The sequence below is a fragment of the Bos javanicus genome, chromosome 16, assembly GCF_032452875.1.
Source record: "Bos javanicus breed banteng chromosome 16, ARS-OSU_banteng_1.0, whole genome shotgun sequence".
In the NCBI taxonomy this organism is placed as follows: Eukaryota; Metazoa; Chordata; class Mammalia; order Artiodactyla; family Bovidae; genus Bos; species Bos javanicus.
In genome coordinates, this window is record NC_083883.1 from 41,446,950 (window position 1) to 41,462,150 (window position 15,201).

Genomic DNA, 15,201 nt, shown 5'->3' on the forward strand with positions numbered 1-15,201 from the left:
ATGACAGAGAGAGAATTCCATGCACCTTTAATCACTGATGAGAACGGAGTCCAAGAAGAATGGTATATGAGCCAGATACCAAGTTCTCCCATAATAAGAATACCTTTTATTTTCGGTTGACTGATCATAAACCTATAGGACCTCATCTGAAATACTCAAGTTTTAATATCCACAAGCTTTCATTTTGCTTGTTGAATACTCACAACTACTCCATATTCCCTAAGATCCAGGTGACTGAACTTCAGAAAACATTTTTATAATTCTCAACTGACTGAAGGTCTTATTTACATTTTTCAATTGTATAACTTTTTTTCTAAGCTAAGGAAAATATTGGCCATCTAAGAAATTTCCTACAGTTTAAGTATTGTCAGGATGTTTTAACATCTCTTTACTTGGAGCTGAAAGCACTTGTTTTGGAAGTTGTACATAGTAAAAATATGTGATTGTACATGTTGAAAGGTTTCCATGGTGCTATAAGTTTATTTTACCAAAAATAAAATTAAGAAAAAATAATAAAATGCTGTCCAAATGTACATAATGGCTCTTTATAAAGGCAGAAGTATAATGTATAAAATGTCAGATGAAAGCCATTCTACTGAAGTTGATAGTGGGATCCAAGTGAATTAGTTCCCAGGAAAAAAATGAAAGAATCTACACTTTGATAAAAGCCAGAAAAGTTGAAGGCCTGCCTACTCTTGTGCTGACAAATTGCATTAGGTCATTTTGTATATACATATGACTCAGTGGTGAGTGAGAAATATAAAAAGGGGAGAACTGTACTTTGTTCATCTTATTGCATCTGAAAGACAATGAGGTAAGCAAACAAATATACTATAGTCTAGTGATCATTTCTAAGCTAGACTTTTAACTAATAGGGATCTATTTCCCTTTGTGGGAAAGTATAAGTATGGCTTCCAAAGCCACAGACTTTCTAGTTGGCTTTTAAATGTTTTTCTGAATCATAACTAGCTTAAATGGGAAAAAAAAAAAAAGAAGTAGACAATTTCCAAGCATTCACAAGCCTGAGTAAATAAATTTCACACTAACTGAAGGAAGTGAAAGCTTTTTTTATTCCTGTTTTTAACTATAAGAAATATTTTTCCTTTCTGAGTAGTTGATGGGATACCCAATTTCCAGAACTGTGACAAGACTTGATAAAGTCATCTGACTCACAGTGCTACTGGGTGCAAGTGGAAACTGCTCTATGGACCACAGAAATCAAACATTTATAAATTCTTGGTACCAGCTCTAGAAAATCAGGTGACACCAGACACTCTTTGCAGTACACAATATAAAGGATCTTCCCCTTACATCACATATCAGTGCCCATTTCCTATATTTATCAACAAGGAATAAATTATGTACATGTTTAATTGCCCTAGAAAATAAGAGGTTCCGGCAGTAACCTAGAAGGCAGTAAGAGAGAAAGTGAGAGAAGTCATTCTTGTAAATAAAGCACATAGTATTTCCCATGTGATGAGATGGCATGCCAAGAAATTACTGCGTATTTATCTGTAGAAAGGACTCAACTCCAGATTTCCTACAGTTTTCACTGAGACTGCTTTTGTTTATTTTTTCCCACAAAGGTAAACAGTGTGCTATCAGAAAAACATGAACTGTTTGGTTCAAATTAGTGGTTTTATTGTCTTCAGATAAATACTCAAGAGTGAAATTACTGGATCCTATGGTATCTCTGTTTTTCATTTTTTGAGGGACTCCTATACTGTTTTCCATAGTGGCTGCACCAATTTACATTCCTACCAGAAGTGCATGATTGTTGGTGATCTGTATGTCTTCTTTGGAAAATGTATATTCAGGTCCTCAGCCCATTTTTTAATCAGATCATTTGGGTTTTTTTTTTATGTTGAGTTATATGAGTTCCTTATATATTGTGAATATTACCTCTTATCAGACAAGGCATTTACAAATACTTTCTCCCATTCGGTAGGTTGTCTTTTTTGTTTTGTTGATAGTTTCCTTCACTGTGCAAAAGCTTTTAGGTTTGATTAGATCCCATTTGTTCACGTTAGCTTTTGTTTTCTTTGCCTTAGGAGAACAGATACAAAAAAATACTACCATGATTTATGTTCGAGAGTGTTCCACCCATGTTTTCTTCAACAATGACACAAGAAGTTTGTAATCAAATTGGGGAAATGTAATTTATAAGAGCACCATTTCCAGACATGTCTCTGAGCTTTCACATGACTGATTATTTCCTCCTTCTTTAAAAATTCTTCTCTTAGTTTCTGTCCTACTTCACATCTTTTTTTCATCCGCTTTATTATTTAAGGTGGGTTCCTCTTTCCTAGCCATGCCTACAATACTGGCATTCATTGATATTTGGTCCACGGTCCTTTTCTCTTCCTTTATGGCCACTCTTTGCAGCCAACGCTGGAGAAGCTCTATACAGTCAGCAAAAACAAGACTAGGAGCTGTGGCTCAGATCATGAACTCCTTATTGCCAAATTCAGACTTAAAGTGAAGAAACTAGAGGGAACCACTAAACTATTCAGATATGACCTAAATCAAATCCCTTATGATTATACAGTGGAAGTGACAAATAGATTCAAAGGATTAGATCTGATAGACAGAGTGCCTGAAGAACTATGGACAGAGGTTTGTGACATTGTACAGGAGGCAGTGATCAAGACCATTTCCAAGAAAAAGAAACGCAAAAAGGCAAAATGGTTGTCTAAGGAGGCCTTACATGTAGCTGAGAAAAGAAGAGAAGCTAAAGGCAAAGGAAAAAAGGAAAGATAAACCCATTTGAATGCAGTTTCAAAGAATAGCAAGGAGAGAGAAGAAAGCCTCCCTCAGTGGTCAGTGCAAAGAAATGGAGGAAAACAATAGAATGGGAAAGACTAGATATCTCTTCAAGAAAATCAGAGATACCAAGGAAATTTTTCATGCAAAGATGGGCACAATAAAGGAAAATAGTGGTATGGACCTAATAAAAACAGAAGATATTAAAGAAGAGGTGGCAAGAATACACAGAAGAACTATACAAAAAGGATCTACATGACCTAGAAAGCCATGATGGTGTGATCATTCACCTAGAGCCAGACATCCTGGAATATGCAGTCAAGTGGGCCTTAGGAAGCATCACTACAAACAAAGCTAGTGGAGGTGACAGAATGTCAGTTAAGCTATTTCAAATCTTAAAAGATGATGCTGTGAAAGTTCAGTTCAGTTCAGTTCAGTCTCTCAGTTGTGTCAGACCCTTTGGGACCCCATGGACTACAGCATGCCAAGCCTCTCTGTCCAACAACAACTCCCAGAGTTTACTCAAACTCATGTCCATTCAGTAGGTGATAACATCCAACCATCTCATCCTCTGTCATCCCCTTCTCCTCCTGCCTTCAATCTTTCCCAGCATCAGGGTCTTTTCCAATGAGTCAGCTCATCGCAACAGGTGGCCAAATTATTGGAGTTTCAGCTTCACATCAGTCCTTCCAATGAATATTCAGGACCAATTTCCTTTAGGATGGACCACTTGGATCTCCTTTCAGTCCAGGGACTCTTAAAGTCTTCTCCAACACCATAGTTCAAAAGCATCAATTCTTCGGCACTCAGCTTTCTTTATAGTCCAACTCTCACATCCATACATGTCTACTGGAAAAACCATAGCTTTGACTAGATGGACTTTTGTTGGCAAAGTAATGTCTCTGCTTTTTAAAAATTAAAAAAAATTAATTTACTGGAATCGGGCCGCCGCCCTCACCGCGCCCGCCGCCTCCCGCCACTGCTAAACTATGGACCCCCGCAAAGTGAGCGAGCTTCGAGCCTTCGTGAAAATGTGTAAGCAGGACCCGAGCGTTCTGCACACTGAGGAAATGCGCTTCCTGAGGGAGTGGGTGGAGAGCATGGGGGTAAACTACCACCTGCTGCTCATAAAACTAAATTGGAAGAAAATACCAAGGAAGAAAAAACAGATAGTAAGAAGGCGGAGGAAAACATAAAGACAGACGAACCATCAAGTGAGGAAAGTGATCTAGAAATTGACAATGAAGGTGTGATTGAACCAGACACTGATGCACCTCAAGAAATGGGAGAAAAAAAAAAGAAATGGGAGATGAAAATGTAGAGATAACTGAGGAGATGATGGATCAGGCAAATGATAAAAAAGTGGCTGCCATTGATGCCCTAAATGATGGTGAACTACAGAAAGCCATTGACTTGTTCACAGATGCCATTAAGCTAAACCCTCGTTTGGCTATTCTGTATGCCAAGAGAGCCAGTGTCTTCATCAAATTACAGAAGCCAAATGCTGCCATCCGAGACTGTGACAGAGCTATTGAAATAAATCCTGATTTAGCTCAGCCATACAAGTGGCGAGGGAAAGCGCACAGACTTCTGGGCCATTGGGAAGAAGCTGCCCATGATCTTGCCCTTGCATGTAAGCTGGATTATGATGAAGATGCTAGTGCAATGCTGAAGGAAGTTCAACCAAGGGCCCAGAAAATTGCTGAACATTGGAGAAAGTATGAGCGAAAACGTGAAGAGCGTGAGATCAAAGAAAGAATAGAAAGGGTTAAGAAGGCTCGGGAAGAACATGAGAGAGCCCAGAGGGAGGAAGAAGCCAGAAGACAATCAGGATCTCAGTATGGCTCTTTTCCAGGTGGCTTTCCTGGGGGAATGCCTGGAATGGCAGGGGGAAAGCCTGGCCTCAATGAAATTCTTAGTGATCCAGAGGTCCTTGCAGCCATGCAGGATCCAGAAGTTATGGTGGCCTTCCAGGATGTGGCCCAGAACCCGGCAAATATGTCAAAATATCAGAGCAATCCAAAGGTTATAAATCTCATCAGTAAATTGTCGGCCAAATCTGGGGGTCAAGCATAATGCCCTTCTGACATAAAGCCCTGCTGGAGGAAAAGCAACTTAGATCACCTAATGGATGTTGCAATGATACAAACCAGTGTACCTCTGACCTTCTCATGAAGAAAGCTGGGGTGCTTTGAAGATAATCCCTACCCCTTTGCCCCAAATGCAGCTGAAAACATTTTACAGCAGTTTGCCATTAGGGTATTCATTCAGATAATGTTTTCCTACTAGAAATGTAAAACTTTAAGCAATTTTTAAACCTTAAAAATATTTAAAATTAAAAAGGTGTATTAACCCGTACATTTTTCTTTACTAATGATTTTGATTTTTTCCTTTGAATTAATTAGGCAAGTAAGATACATCAGTGTGGAAGATTTATTGTTACAAGTTTGAGTGAAATAAAGATTTGTTAGTGGGAGGCAAATACAGCATTTAAATAGATAAAGTTTGAATTGGAAAAAAAAATTAATGTAAAAAATAAATAAATAAACTGAACAAAAGTAGGTGAATGGCCTTGGTCCTAAAGGCCATAATGGACTTTGACAAAACCAAATAGAGTGGCAGCACTGCCATTGGTCTTGAGCTCATGGTGTTTGAATTTTAGTACTGATACAGATAAGCCTTAACAGAATACTTTGTACATTGATCTAAAGTATTTAAAGTCAATTCATGGTGGAAGTCTCATTAAAGTTTAATATAGAAAAGTGTTCTTATACTGATATTAAAAAAAAACAAAATGCTGTCTAGGTTGGTCATAACTTTCCTGCCAAGGAATATGTCTTTTAATTTCATGGTTGCAGTCACCATCTGCAGTGATTTTGGAGCCCCCCAAAATAGTCTGCCACTGTTTCCATTGTTTCCCCATCTATTTGCTATGAATTGATGGGACCGGATGCTATGATCTTAGTTTTCTGAGTGTTGAGCTTTAAGCCAACTTTTTCACTCTCCACTTTCACTTTCATCAAGAGGCTTTTTAGTTCTCTTCACTTTCTGCCATAAGGATGGTGTCATCTGCATATCTGAGGTTCTTGATATTTCTCCTGGCAATCTTGATTCCAGCTTGTGCTTCTTCCAATCCAGCGTTTCTCATGATGTACTCTGCATCTAAGTCAAATAAACAGGGTGACAATATTCAGACTTGACATACTCCTTTTCGTATTTGGAACCAGTCTGTTGTTCCATGTCCGGTTCTAACTGTTGCTTCCTGACCTGCATATAGGTTTCTCAAGAGTCTGGTAGATGGTCTGGTATTCCCATCTCTTTCAGAATTGTCCACAGTTTATTGTGATCCACATAGTCAAAGGCTTTGGCATTGTCAATAAAGCAGAAATAGATGTTTTTCTGGAACTCTCTTGCTTTTTCCATGATCCAGCGGATGTTGGCAATTTGATCTCTGGTTCCTCTGCTTCTTCTACATCCAGCTTGAACATCAGGAAGTTCACGGTTCACATATTGCTGAAGCCTGGCTTGGAGAATTTTGAGCATTACTTTATTAGCATGTGAGATGAGTGCAATTGTGCTATAGTTTGAGCATTCTTTGGCATTGTCTTTCTTTGGGATCGGAATGAAAACTGACCTTTTCCAGTCCTGTGGCCACTGCTGAGTTTTCCACATTTGCTGGCATATTGAGTGCAACACTTTCACAGCATCATCTTTCAGGATTTGAAATAGCTCAACTGGAATTCCATCACCTCCACTAGCTTTGTTCGTATTGATGTTTCCTAAGGCCCACTTGATTTCACATTCCAGGATGTCTGACTCTAGGTGAGTGATCACACCATCATGATTATCTGGGTCGTGAACATCTTTTTTCACATTGCTGCACTCAATATGCCAGCAAATCTGGAAAATGCAGCAGTGGCCACAGGACTGGAAAAAGGTCAGTTTTCATTCCAATCCCAAAGAAAGGAAATTTCAAAGAATGTTCAAACTACTGCACAATGGCACTCATCTCACATATAGCAAAGTAATGCTCGAAATTCTCCAAGCCAGGCTCCAACAGTGCATGAACCGTGAACTTCCAGATGTTCAAGCTGGATGTAGAAGAAGCAGAGGAACCAGAGATCAAATTGCCAACATCTGCTGGATCATTGAAAAAACAAGAGGGTTCCAGAAAAACATCTACTTTTGCTTTATTGACTTTGCCAAGGCATTTGACCATGTGGATCACAACAAACTGTGGAAAATTCTTAAAGAGATGGAAATACCAGACCACCTGACCTGCCTCCTGAGAAATCTAATTGCAGATCAATAAGCAACAGTTAGAACTGGACATGGAACAATAGACTGGTTCCAAATAGGAAAAGGAGTACATCAAGGCTGTATATTGTCACCTGGCTTATTTAACTTATATGCAGAGTACATCATGAGAAACGCTGGGCTGGAAGAAGCACAAGCTGGAATCAAAATTGTTGGGAGAAATATCAATAACCTCAGATATGCAGATGACACCACACTTATGGCAGAAAGAGAAAAAGAACTAAAGAGTCTCTTGATGAAAATGAAAGAGAAGAATAAAGAAGTTAGCTTAAAGCTCAACACTCAGAAAACTAAGATCATGGCATCCGGTTCCATCACTTTATGGCAAATAGATGGGGAAACAGTGGAAACAGTGAGAGACTTTATTTTTGTGGGGCTCCAAAATCACTGCAGATGGTGACTGCAGCCATGAAATTAAAAGATGCTTGTTCCTTCGGAGAAAAGCTATGACCAACCTAGACAGCATATTAAAAAAGCAGAGACATTACTTTACCAACAAAGATCTGTCTAGTCAAAGCTATGGTTTTTCCACTAGACATGTATGGATGTGACAGTTGAACTATAAAGAAAGCTGAGCACTGAAAAATTGATGCTTTTGAACTGTGGTATTGGAGAAGACTCTTGAGAGTTCCTTGGACTGCAAGAAGATCCAACCAGTCCATCCTAAAGGAAATCAGTCCTGAATATTCATTGGAGAGACTGATGCTGAAGCTGAAACTCCAATACTTTGGCCACCTGTTGCAAAGAACCAACTCATTGGAAAAGACCCTGGTGCTGGGAAAGATTGAAGGCAAGTGGAGAAGGGGACAACAGAGGATGAAATGATTGGATGGCATCACCAACACGATGGACATGAGTTTGAGTAAGTTCCAGGAGTTGGTGATGGACAGGGAAGCCTGGTGTGCTGCAGTCCATGGGGTCACAAAGAGCTGGACACGACTGAGCAACTGAACTGAACTGAACTGAACTGATAGCCACTCTAAATAGGTTAGTAGGCTATGTTATCCACTCTAAGGGCATCAATTAACACCTGTTTGATGAGGAATCTCAACTCTGTGTCTCCAGACAGATATCACTGGAGCTCCAAACGCACATATACAACTTCTTTCTGATTAATCTGGAAATCCGATTAATCAGTGTGTCCAAAATTGAATTCATTTGATGTCCATTCAGCTGTTTCCTTCCTTTCAGTTTCTTTTTCCCTGAATTCATCACTCCACACCCAATCAAGTCAGAAGCCAATTCTATATGTCTCTTTCTTCCTCATTACCTCACCCCTCTCCATTCATATTTTGAATAACCCCTGAGTCCATACCATTTTCTTTGGCCCCATCATCATTACCCAAATTACCATGGCAGTAACCTCTGGTCTTTCTTTCCTCCAATTTATTCTCCACACTGCAGCGACCACGATCTTACATAAAGAGGAAAGAGAGAGTGCCAGAGTGTGTACAAGCCAGTGCTTTCAGTATGTATATATTTTAAATTTGAGTGAGGGAGCATTGCTCAGTCATGTCCGACTCTTTGCAACCCCATAGACTATACAGTTCATGGAATTATCCAGGTCAGAATACTGGAGTGGGTAGCTGTTCCCTTCTCCAGGGTATCCTCCCAGCCAAGGGATTGAACCCAGGTCTCTCATACTGCAGGCAGATTCTTTACCAGCTGAGCCACCAGGGAAGTCCTTTTTAAATTTACTTTTACTTATTTGAAAATTTTATTTATTTAAATTTAAAATTTTATTTATTTTACTTATTTTAAATTTAAATAAAATTTACTTATTTTAAATTTACTTACATAAGTCTCTGAGTGAATTTTCTTATACACTCAGGGGAAAGCAAACAAAATACCTCTCAAGAAGGACAAATTTGTAAGACTATGGGAGAATGTCAAACTCCCAATTGGGAAAGCAATCAGAGGTTTTCTGCAAAGGTGTTAAAAGGACATGAATGGAGAGAAATGGAGGCTGGAGAGAAAGAGGAAGACATGGAGGGACATCTATCCAAGGGGCCTAAAGTTCTAAAAAATATGTATGGATAAATGCTTAGACATAAAGTGCTCTACTGGAAGCATTAAACACTGCTCTCAAGTTCTCCGATGTTCAGTGCTTGCAAAGGGGAATTAAATATTATAATAACAAGTACAAGTATTGCTGAGAAAACAGGCCTCTTGACCCTGCACTGAAACCCATCAGTTCAGTTCAGTCACTCAGTCGTGTCCAACTCTTTGCGACCCGATGAATCGCAGCACTCCAGGCCTCCCTGTCCATCACCAACTCCCAGAGTTCACTCAGACTCACGTGCATTGAGCCAGTGATGCCATCCAGCCATCTCATCCTCTGTCATCCCCTTCTCCTCCTGCCCCCAATCCCTCCCAACATCAGAGTCTTTTCCAATGAGTCAACTCTTCGCATGAGGTGGCCAAAGTACTGGAGTTTCAGCTTTAGCATCATTCCTTCCAAAGAAATCCCAGGGCTGATCTCCTTCAGAATGGACTGGTAGGATCTCCTTGCAGTCCAAGGGACTCTCAAGAGTCTTCTCCAACACCACAGTTCAAAAGCATCAATTCTTCAGCACTCTGTGAGTAGTGTGTCCCCTCATTTTTATTGCTTAGGCTTTTGTGGGCTCAGAATCCAGAATTACTTAAATTACACAGAATCCACCTGGAGCAGAGCCAGACCAGACAAATGGCTTCTTCCTCTGGAACAAAGACTTGAAGGCCCCACTCCAGAACTTTCTGTTTATTATTTATCAGGAAGAGCTTTGCACAGCTAAAGGACCATTTATTCTTGAAGTAGAGCCTTGTTAACCACAATACCACTTTGGAACATTCACATTAGCTCATAAAGATGTGACTGTGGGTTTTCTTTCATGGGCTGACGTTCACTTATAACCCAAGAGTTGGACCACAAATACCAATAAGAACATAGCCCTATTTCCTCCCTTCCTTTCCTACAAGGACACCAAACTTTCTGCCAAAGCTTTTCCTCCACAATCAATGTTGAAGTTTCAAGCCAATGGTATAGCTTCCTCACAAGCAAAGAATGGCAGACTCTAAGCCCTCTAGGCCACTCCAGAAGCCCATTGTCCTGGGCTACATTATCATCACCTCCAACCTTACTAATTTCTCTTAAGAGATCTATCAGCGACTAATTTGGGATTCATAAAGTATTTTCCTCCTTACTTAGCATTTGAGGATACAAACCAATTAGTGACGTTACAAAGCCCTGGCCTTTTGGGAAAACAACCAACTCCCCAAGAAATGTATAGAAGGAAACCCCACCAAAGGGATAGAGGTTTACCCATTCAGATGGAAATGTAGGGTCTTAAATATTTTGAACATGCTAGTGCAACTGAGAATCCTTGGAAAGAAACACGACTAACAGACCAGACAAGAATATGACTCCAGGGCAGTGCTGTGCCTAAATTAGAGGGCATTTCAGAATTAGGTTTCCTACACTGTGAGAAGGGCTTCCCTGGTAGCTCAGTCAGTAAATAATATGCCTGCAGTACAGGAGATCTGGTTCCATCCCTAGATTGGGAAGATCCCCTGGAGAAGGAAACGGCAAACCACTCCAGTATTCTTGCCTGGAAAATTCCCACATACAGAGGAGCCTAATGGGCTGCAGTATATGGGGCTGCAAAGAGGTGGGCATGGCTGAGTGACTAACAGACACTCTGTGAGGAAGTGTGGCGAAAGAAATGTGCTGTTATTAGAGAGTGGAGGGGTGGAGGGGCGAGGCTGCTAATGGGCCCAGGAGGAGAGTCAGGGAATGAAAGAAAACAGGATTCCTCAGCACAGGGCCAAACTAGCTGTCTTCCATGACTGTGCTTGTGACCAAGCATCTTTGAGTATAATTTGACCATGGTATCCTTTCGTGCAAAATTTTGTGGAGACTATGTTTCTTGGAATATAAGGGAAAAGGCAGGGGGGATAAAAAGTCAAGACTTAAGCAATCTCAGTCCTCTATCAGGAGAAAATGTGGGGAGAGCTCTTGGTATACCGTGGTCTGGGAGAAAAAACAAAAATGTTGTGGAACAAGAAGACAGCACAAGGAAAGGCAGCCCTACTTGCTCCCATCTTTCCTTTCTGAGGCACGAGAAAGGGGCAAGAGCTGAAGTTTTTCTATTAATAATTCACATCCAGAATTTCACTTCCAGTTTGGTGCTTTTTTGGTGAAGAAGCATCCTCTGGACCATTCGGTTGACAACACCACATATTTTTTGTCACCCGATTTTGTGCTAGATGCTAGAGATACAACAGAATATCAGGGGAGCCATCTTTAAGTCAACAGTCTATCAGGGACTCTCTGCTTGAAGAAATTTGGCGAATAAAATTCAGTTTCCATGTCTCCATACATCTCACCTTCTTCCTTCCTCACCACTCGGTGTCCATAAATCTGTTCTCCATGTCTGTGTCCCCATTACTACCCTGCAAATAATTCTGGAAACTTACATTACCATATGTAAAATAGCCAACGGGAATTTGCTGTATGATTCAGCGAACTCAAACAGGAGCCCTGTAACAATCTAGAGGGCTGGGATGGGAAGTGAGGTGGGAGGGAGGGGACATGGGTGTGCCTATGGCTGATAAGCAATTATCCTTCAATTAAAAAATAAATAAAAAACAAAAACTTAGTGTCATCTTTCTTGGAGTGCTCCACCACATCATAGGTCTCTAATAATAGGGAAGCTTTTTTCCCAAGATACCCTGATCTAGCTGCAGGGACCATTGCATTCCAACCTCCAGGGAATTTAGTTAATGACTCAGGTGGTCTGTCAGTTGAGAATGATTTTGGGGGATGGGGAGCACTCCAGGTCAGTGCAATGTTGTTAGCTGGTAGTTTTAAGATGTGGGACCCAGGAGCAAGTCCAAAGCCAGCTCAGATAGGGTTATGGCCTAAACTTGTGAAAATGCCTTTTTCTCCACCCTGTGACCTTCTCATTGCTTTTTATCATCACTGTTACTGTTTCTCATGACTGGAAGGAAGTTGCTTCACCCTAACCCTAACTCTAATTTATATTTTAAATGACAAAGTCATTTATATTATTATTTATAATAATAATATTATTATAAAATGACAAACTGTTTATATTATTATTAAATGACAAACTGAGCGAAATTAAACTCACGTAGAGACTAAAAAGGGGTTGAAAGTCTTCAAAATTTGCTTTCCCTGCTGCTTTCTCGTGCTTCCTTTCTTGGAATGCCAGGGGTTCTAATCTCAGGCAAAGGGGCAATGACTGCTTCATTTTTAAGATAGCCCTGTCCTCTACAGCACTCTAGGGTCCCTTCCTTCATCCATGGTGAGCACATCAATGTTTTCTGACTCAGCTCAAATGCACAACCTGTTAAGTTTTTCCAAATATCTCCTGAAAGAACCAGGTATTCTAGTGCACCAGTTGTTCACACCATTACTGAACCATTTGTCATGCTGAATTGGAATTGTTTATGCACATTATCTAGCTTATTGAAGTATGAGGACCCCAGAGAAAGAGACTCCTCTTATTTCCTTTTGAGAAATTTCCCTCTTCTCCCTCATAGAACATAACAAAAGTTTGGTAAGTTTTGTAAAATAAATCAATGAACAAATAATAATGTTTTACTTAGATATAGTATTTTACAATTTTACTTACAATAATAATATACATTTGGATGACACTTTAGTGCTGCTGCTGCTACTGCTGCTGCTAAGTCGCTTCAGGCGTGTCCGACTCTGTGTGACCCCATAGATGGCAGCCCACCAGGCTCCCCCATCCCTGGGATTCTCCAGGCAAGAACACTGGAGTGGGTTGCCATTTCCTTCTCCAATGCATGAAAGGGAAAAGTGAAAGTGAAGTCGCTCTGTCGTGTCCGACTCTTCGCGAGCCCATGGTCTGCAGCCTACCAGGCTCCTCCTTCCATGGGATTTTCCAGGCAAGGGTACTGGAGTGGGGTGCCATTGCCTTCTCCAACTTTAGTGCTTACACAGTGTATTTAGATACATACTCTATTTGATCCTCAAAATACTATTAGGTAAGGTAGATATTATTCGAACCCCATTTTCACAGCTGCCAACAGTCCGAAGAGAAGCCTTCTCCACTTCACCCAAACCTAGTAAGAGAAGGAACGGGACATAAACCCAGATTTTTTTATTTCAAATATAGGACTCATGCCATCACACTTGGCACTCTGCAATAAGAGAGAATATTTGAACAAGAGAACTTTACTCAGACTCATTCCAGAATAGAAATAACTGATTTCAATCTGGACCCAGAGAAGTGGTCTTAACACTTCCCAGGAAGATAAGGAAGCTCCTTTTTGTTCAGCTAAAGCATTTTATAGTTTTGAATTTAAAGATTTTTGAGCAGCTATATCTAAGGCAACAAAGAAAAGGCCTGTGGAGATGAAAAAGGACATACAGAAATAGAATCTGAAATGTCTTTAGAAGGCTTTGGAGAAAGGAATTATTTGGTACTGATTAAAGGCAATGAGATGGCACTAGCAGTAAAGAACCCATCTGCTAATGCAGGAGACATAATGAGATGTGGGTTCAATCCCTGGGTTGGGAAGATCCCCTGGAGAAGGAAATGGCAACCGACTCCAGTACTCCTGCCTGGAGAATCCCATAGACAGAGGAGCCTGGTGGGCTATAGCCCACAGGGTCACAAAGAGTTGGACACAACTGAAGCAACTTAGCATGCATGCTAAGGCAATGAGACAATTAGGCAAGGAAAAAGAAATAAAAGGCATCCAAATTGGAAAGAAAAAAGTTAAATGTTATCTATTCAAAGATGAAGCTATCTTATATATAGAAAAATCTAAACACACACACACACCCCTACCTGTTAACATGCCTACCTGTGGTGGATTCATGTTGATGTATGGCAAAACCAATACAATATTATAAAGTAATTAACCTCCAATTAAAATAAATAAATTTATATTTTTTAAAAAAGAGCTAATAAATGAATTCAGGAAAGTTCCAGAATACAAATTTGACACACAAAAATCAGTTATAATTTTATACACTAACAATGAATAATCAAAAAAGGAAATTGACAGTTGTATTTACAATAGCATCAAAATTTGTTTTAAATCTACAAATGAATTTAACTAAGGAGGCAAAAGATTTGCACATTAAATACTGTAAAACATTACTCAAAGAAGTTAAAGAATACACAAATAAATGCAAGACATCCCATGTTTATGAACTGGAAGATTTAGTTTTGTTAAGACAACAATACTACCCAAAACAACCTACAGATTCAATGCAATCCCTATCAAAATCCCAATTGTGGGATTTTTGCATAAATAGAAAAACCCATCTTAAAACCTCTATGGAATCTCAAGGGACTCAGAATAACCAAAAAACAATCTTGAAAATGAAGAATGAAGTTGAGGAACTCATATTTCCTGGTTTCAAAACTTACTGCAAAAGTATAGTCATCAAAATTTTATGGTACTAGTATAAGGACAGAAATGTAGACAAAAGGACAGAAATGTAGACAGAAGAACAGAATAGAGTCCAAAATTAAACTGTTGCACAGTCTCTTGATTTTTAACAAGGATACTAAGACCATTCAATGGAAAAAGGACAGCCTTTCCAATGAACAGTGCTAGGAAAGTTGGATATCCATGTGAATAACAAGGAAGTTGGATGCTTACTTTACCATGTACAAAAACTAACTCAAATGGCTCAAACACCTAAACATAAGAAATAAAACCCTTAGAAGAAAATACAGGGGAAAATCTTCCTGATACTCAGTTTAGCAATGATCTCTTGGACATGACACCAAAAGTCCAGACAAGAAATAAAATAGATAAACTGATCTTCATCAAAATTACAAACTGTTCTGTATCAAAGGATGCTGTCAGTAGAATGAAAAGGTAATTCATGGAATAGGAGAAAATATTGACAAAGCATATATCTAATAAAGGATCAATATCCAGAATATATAAAGAATTCCCATGATCTACAGACAAAAAAGGAAAAAACAATCCAAAAATGGGCAAAGGGCTTAAATAGACATTTCTTCAAAGAGGATATATGAATGGGCAACAAGCACATGAAAAGATATTCAGTATCACTAGCCATTAGGAAATGTAAATTGAAACAACAGTGAGGTGCCACCACATGTC

At 39.5% G+C, this 15,201-nt stretch overlaps 1 protein-coding gene across 1 annotated transcript; it reads left to right on the plus strand.

The window, feature by feature from the left end:
• The first annotated feature begins 3,684 nt into the window (after nt 1-3,684).
• On the plus strand, nt 3,685-5,006 carry LOC133227758 (hsc70-interacting protein-like). The gene is given in 3 exon segments (XM_061382658.1): nt 3,685-3,861; nt 3,864-4,042; nt 4,045-5,006. Coding segments are annotated over 3 exon segments (1,083 nt in total). The 5' UTR covers nt 3,685-3,752; the 3' UTR covers nt 4,840-5,006.
• Nucleotides 5,007-15,201: the final 10,195 nt, after the last annotated feature.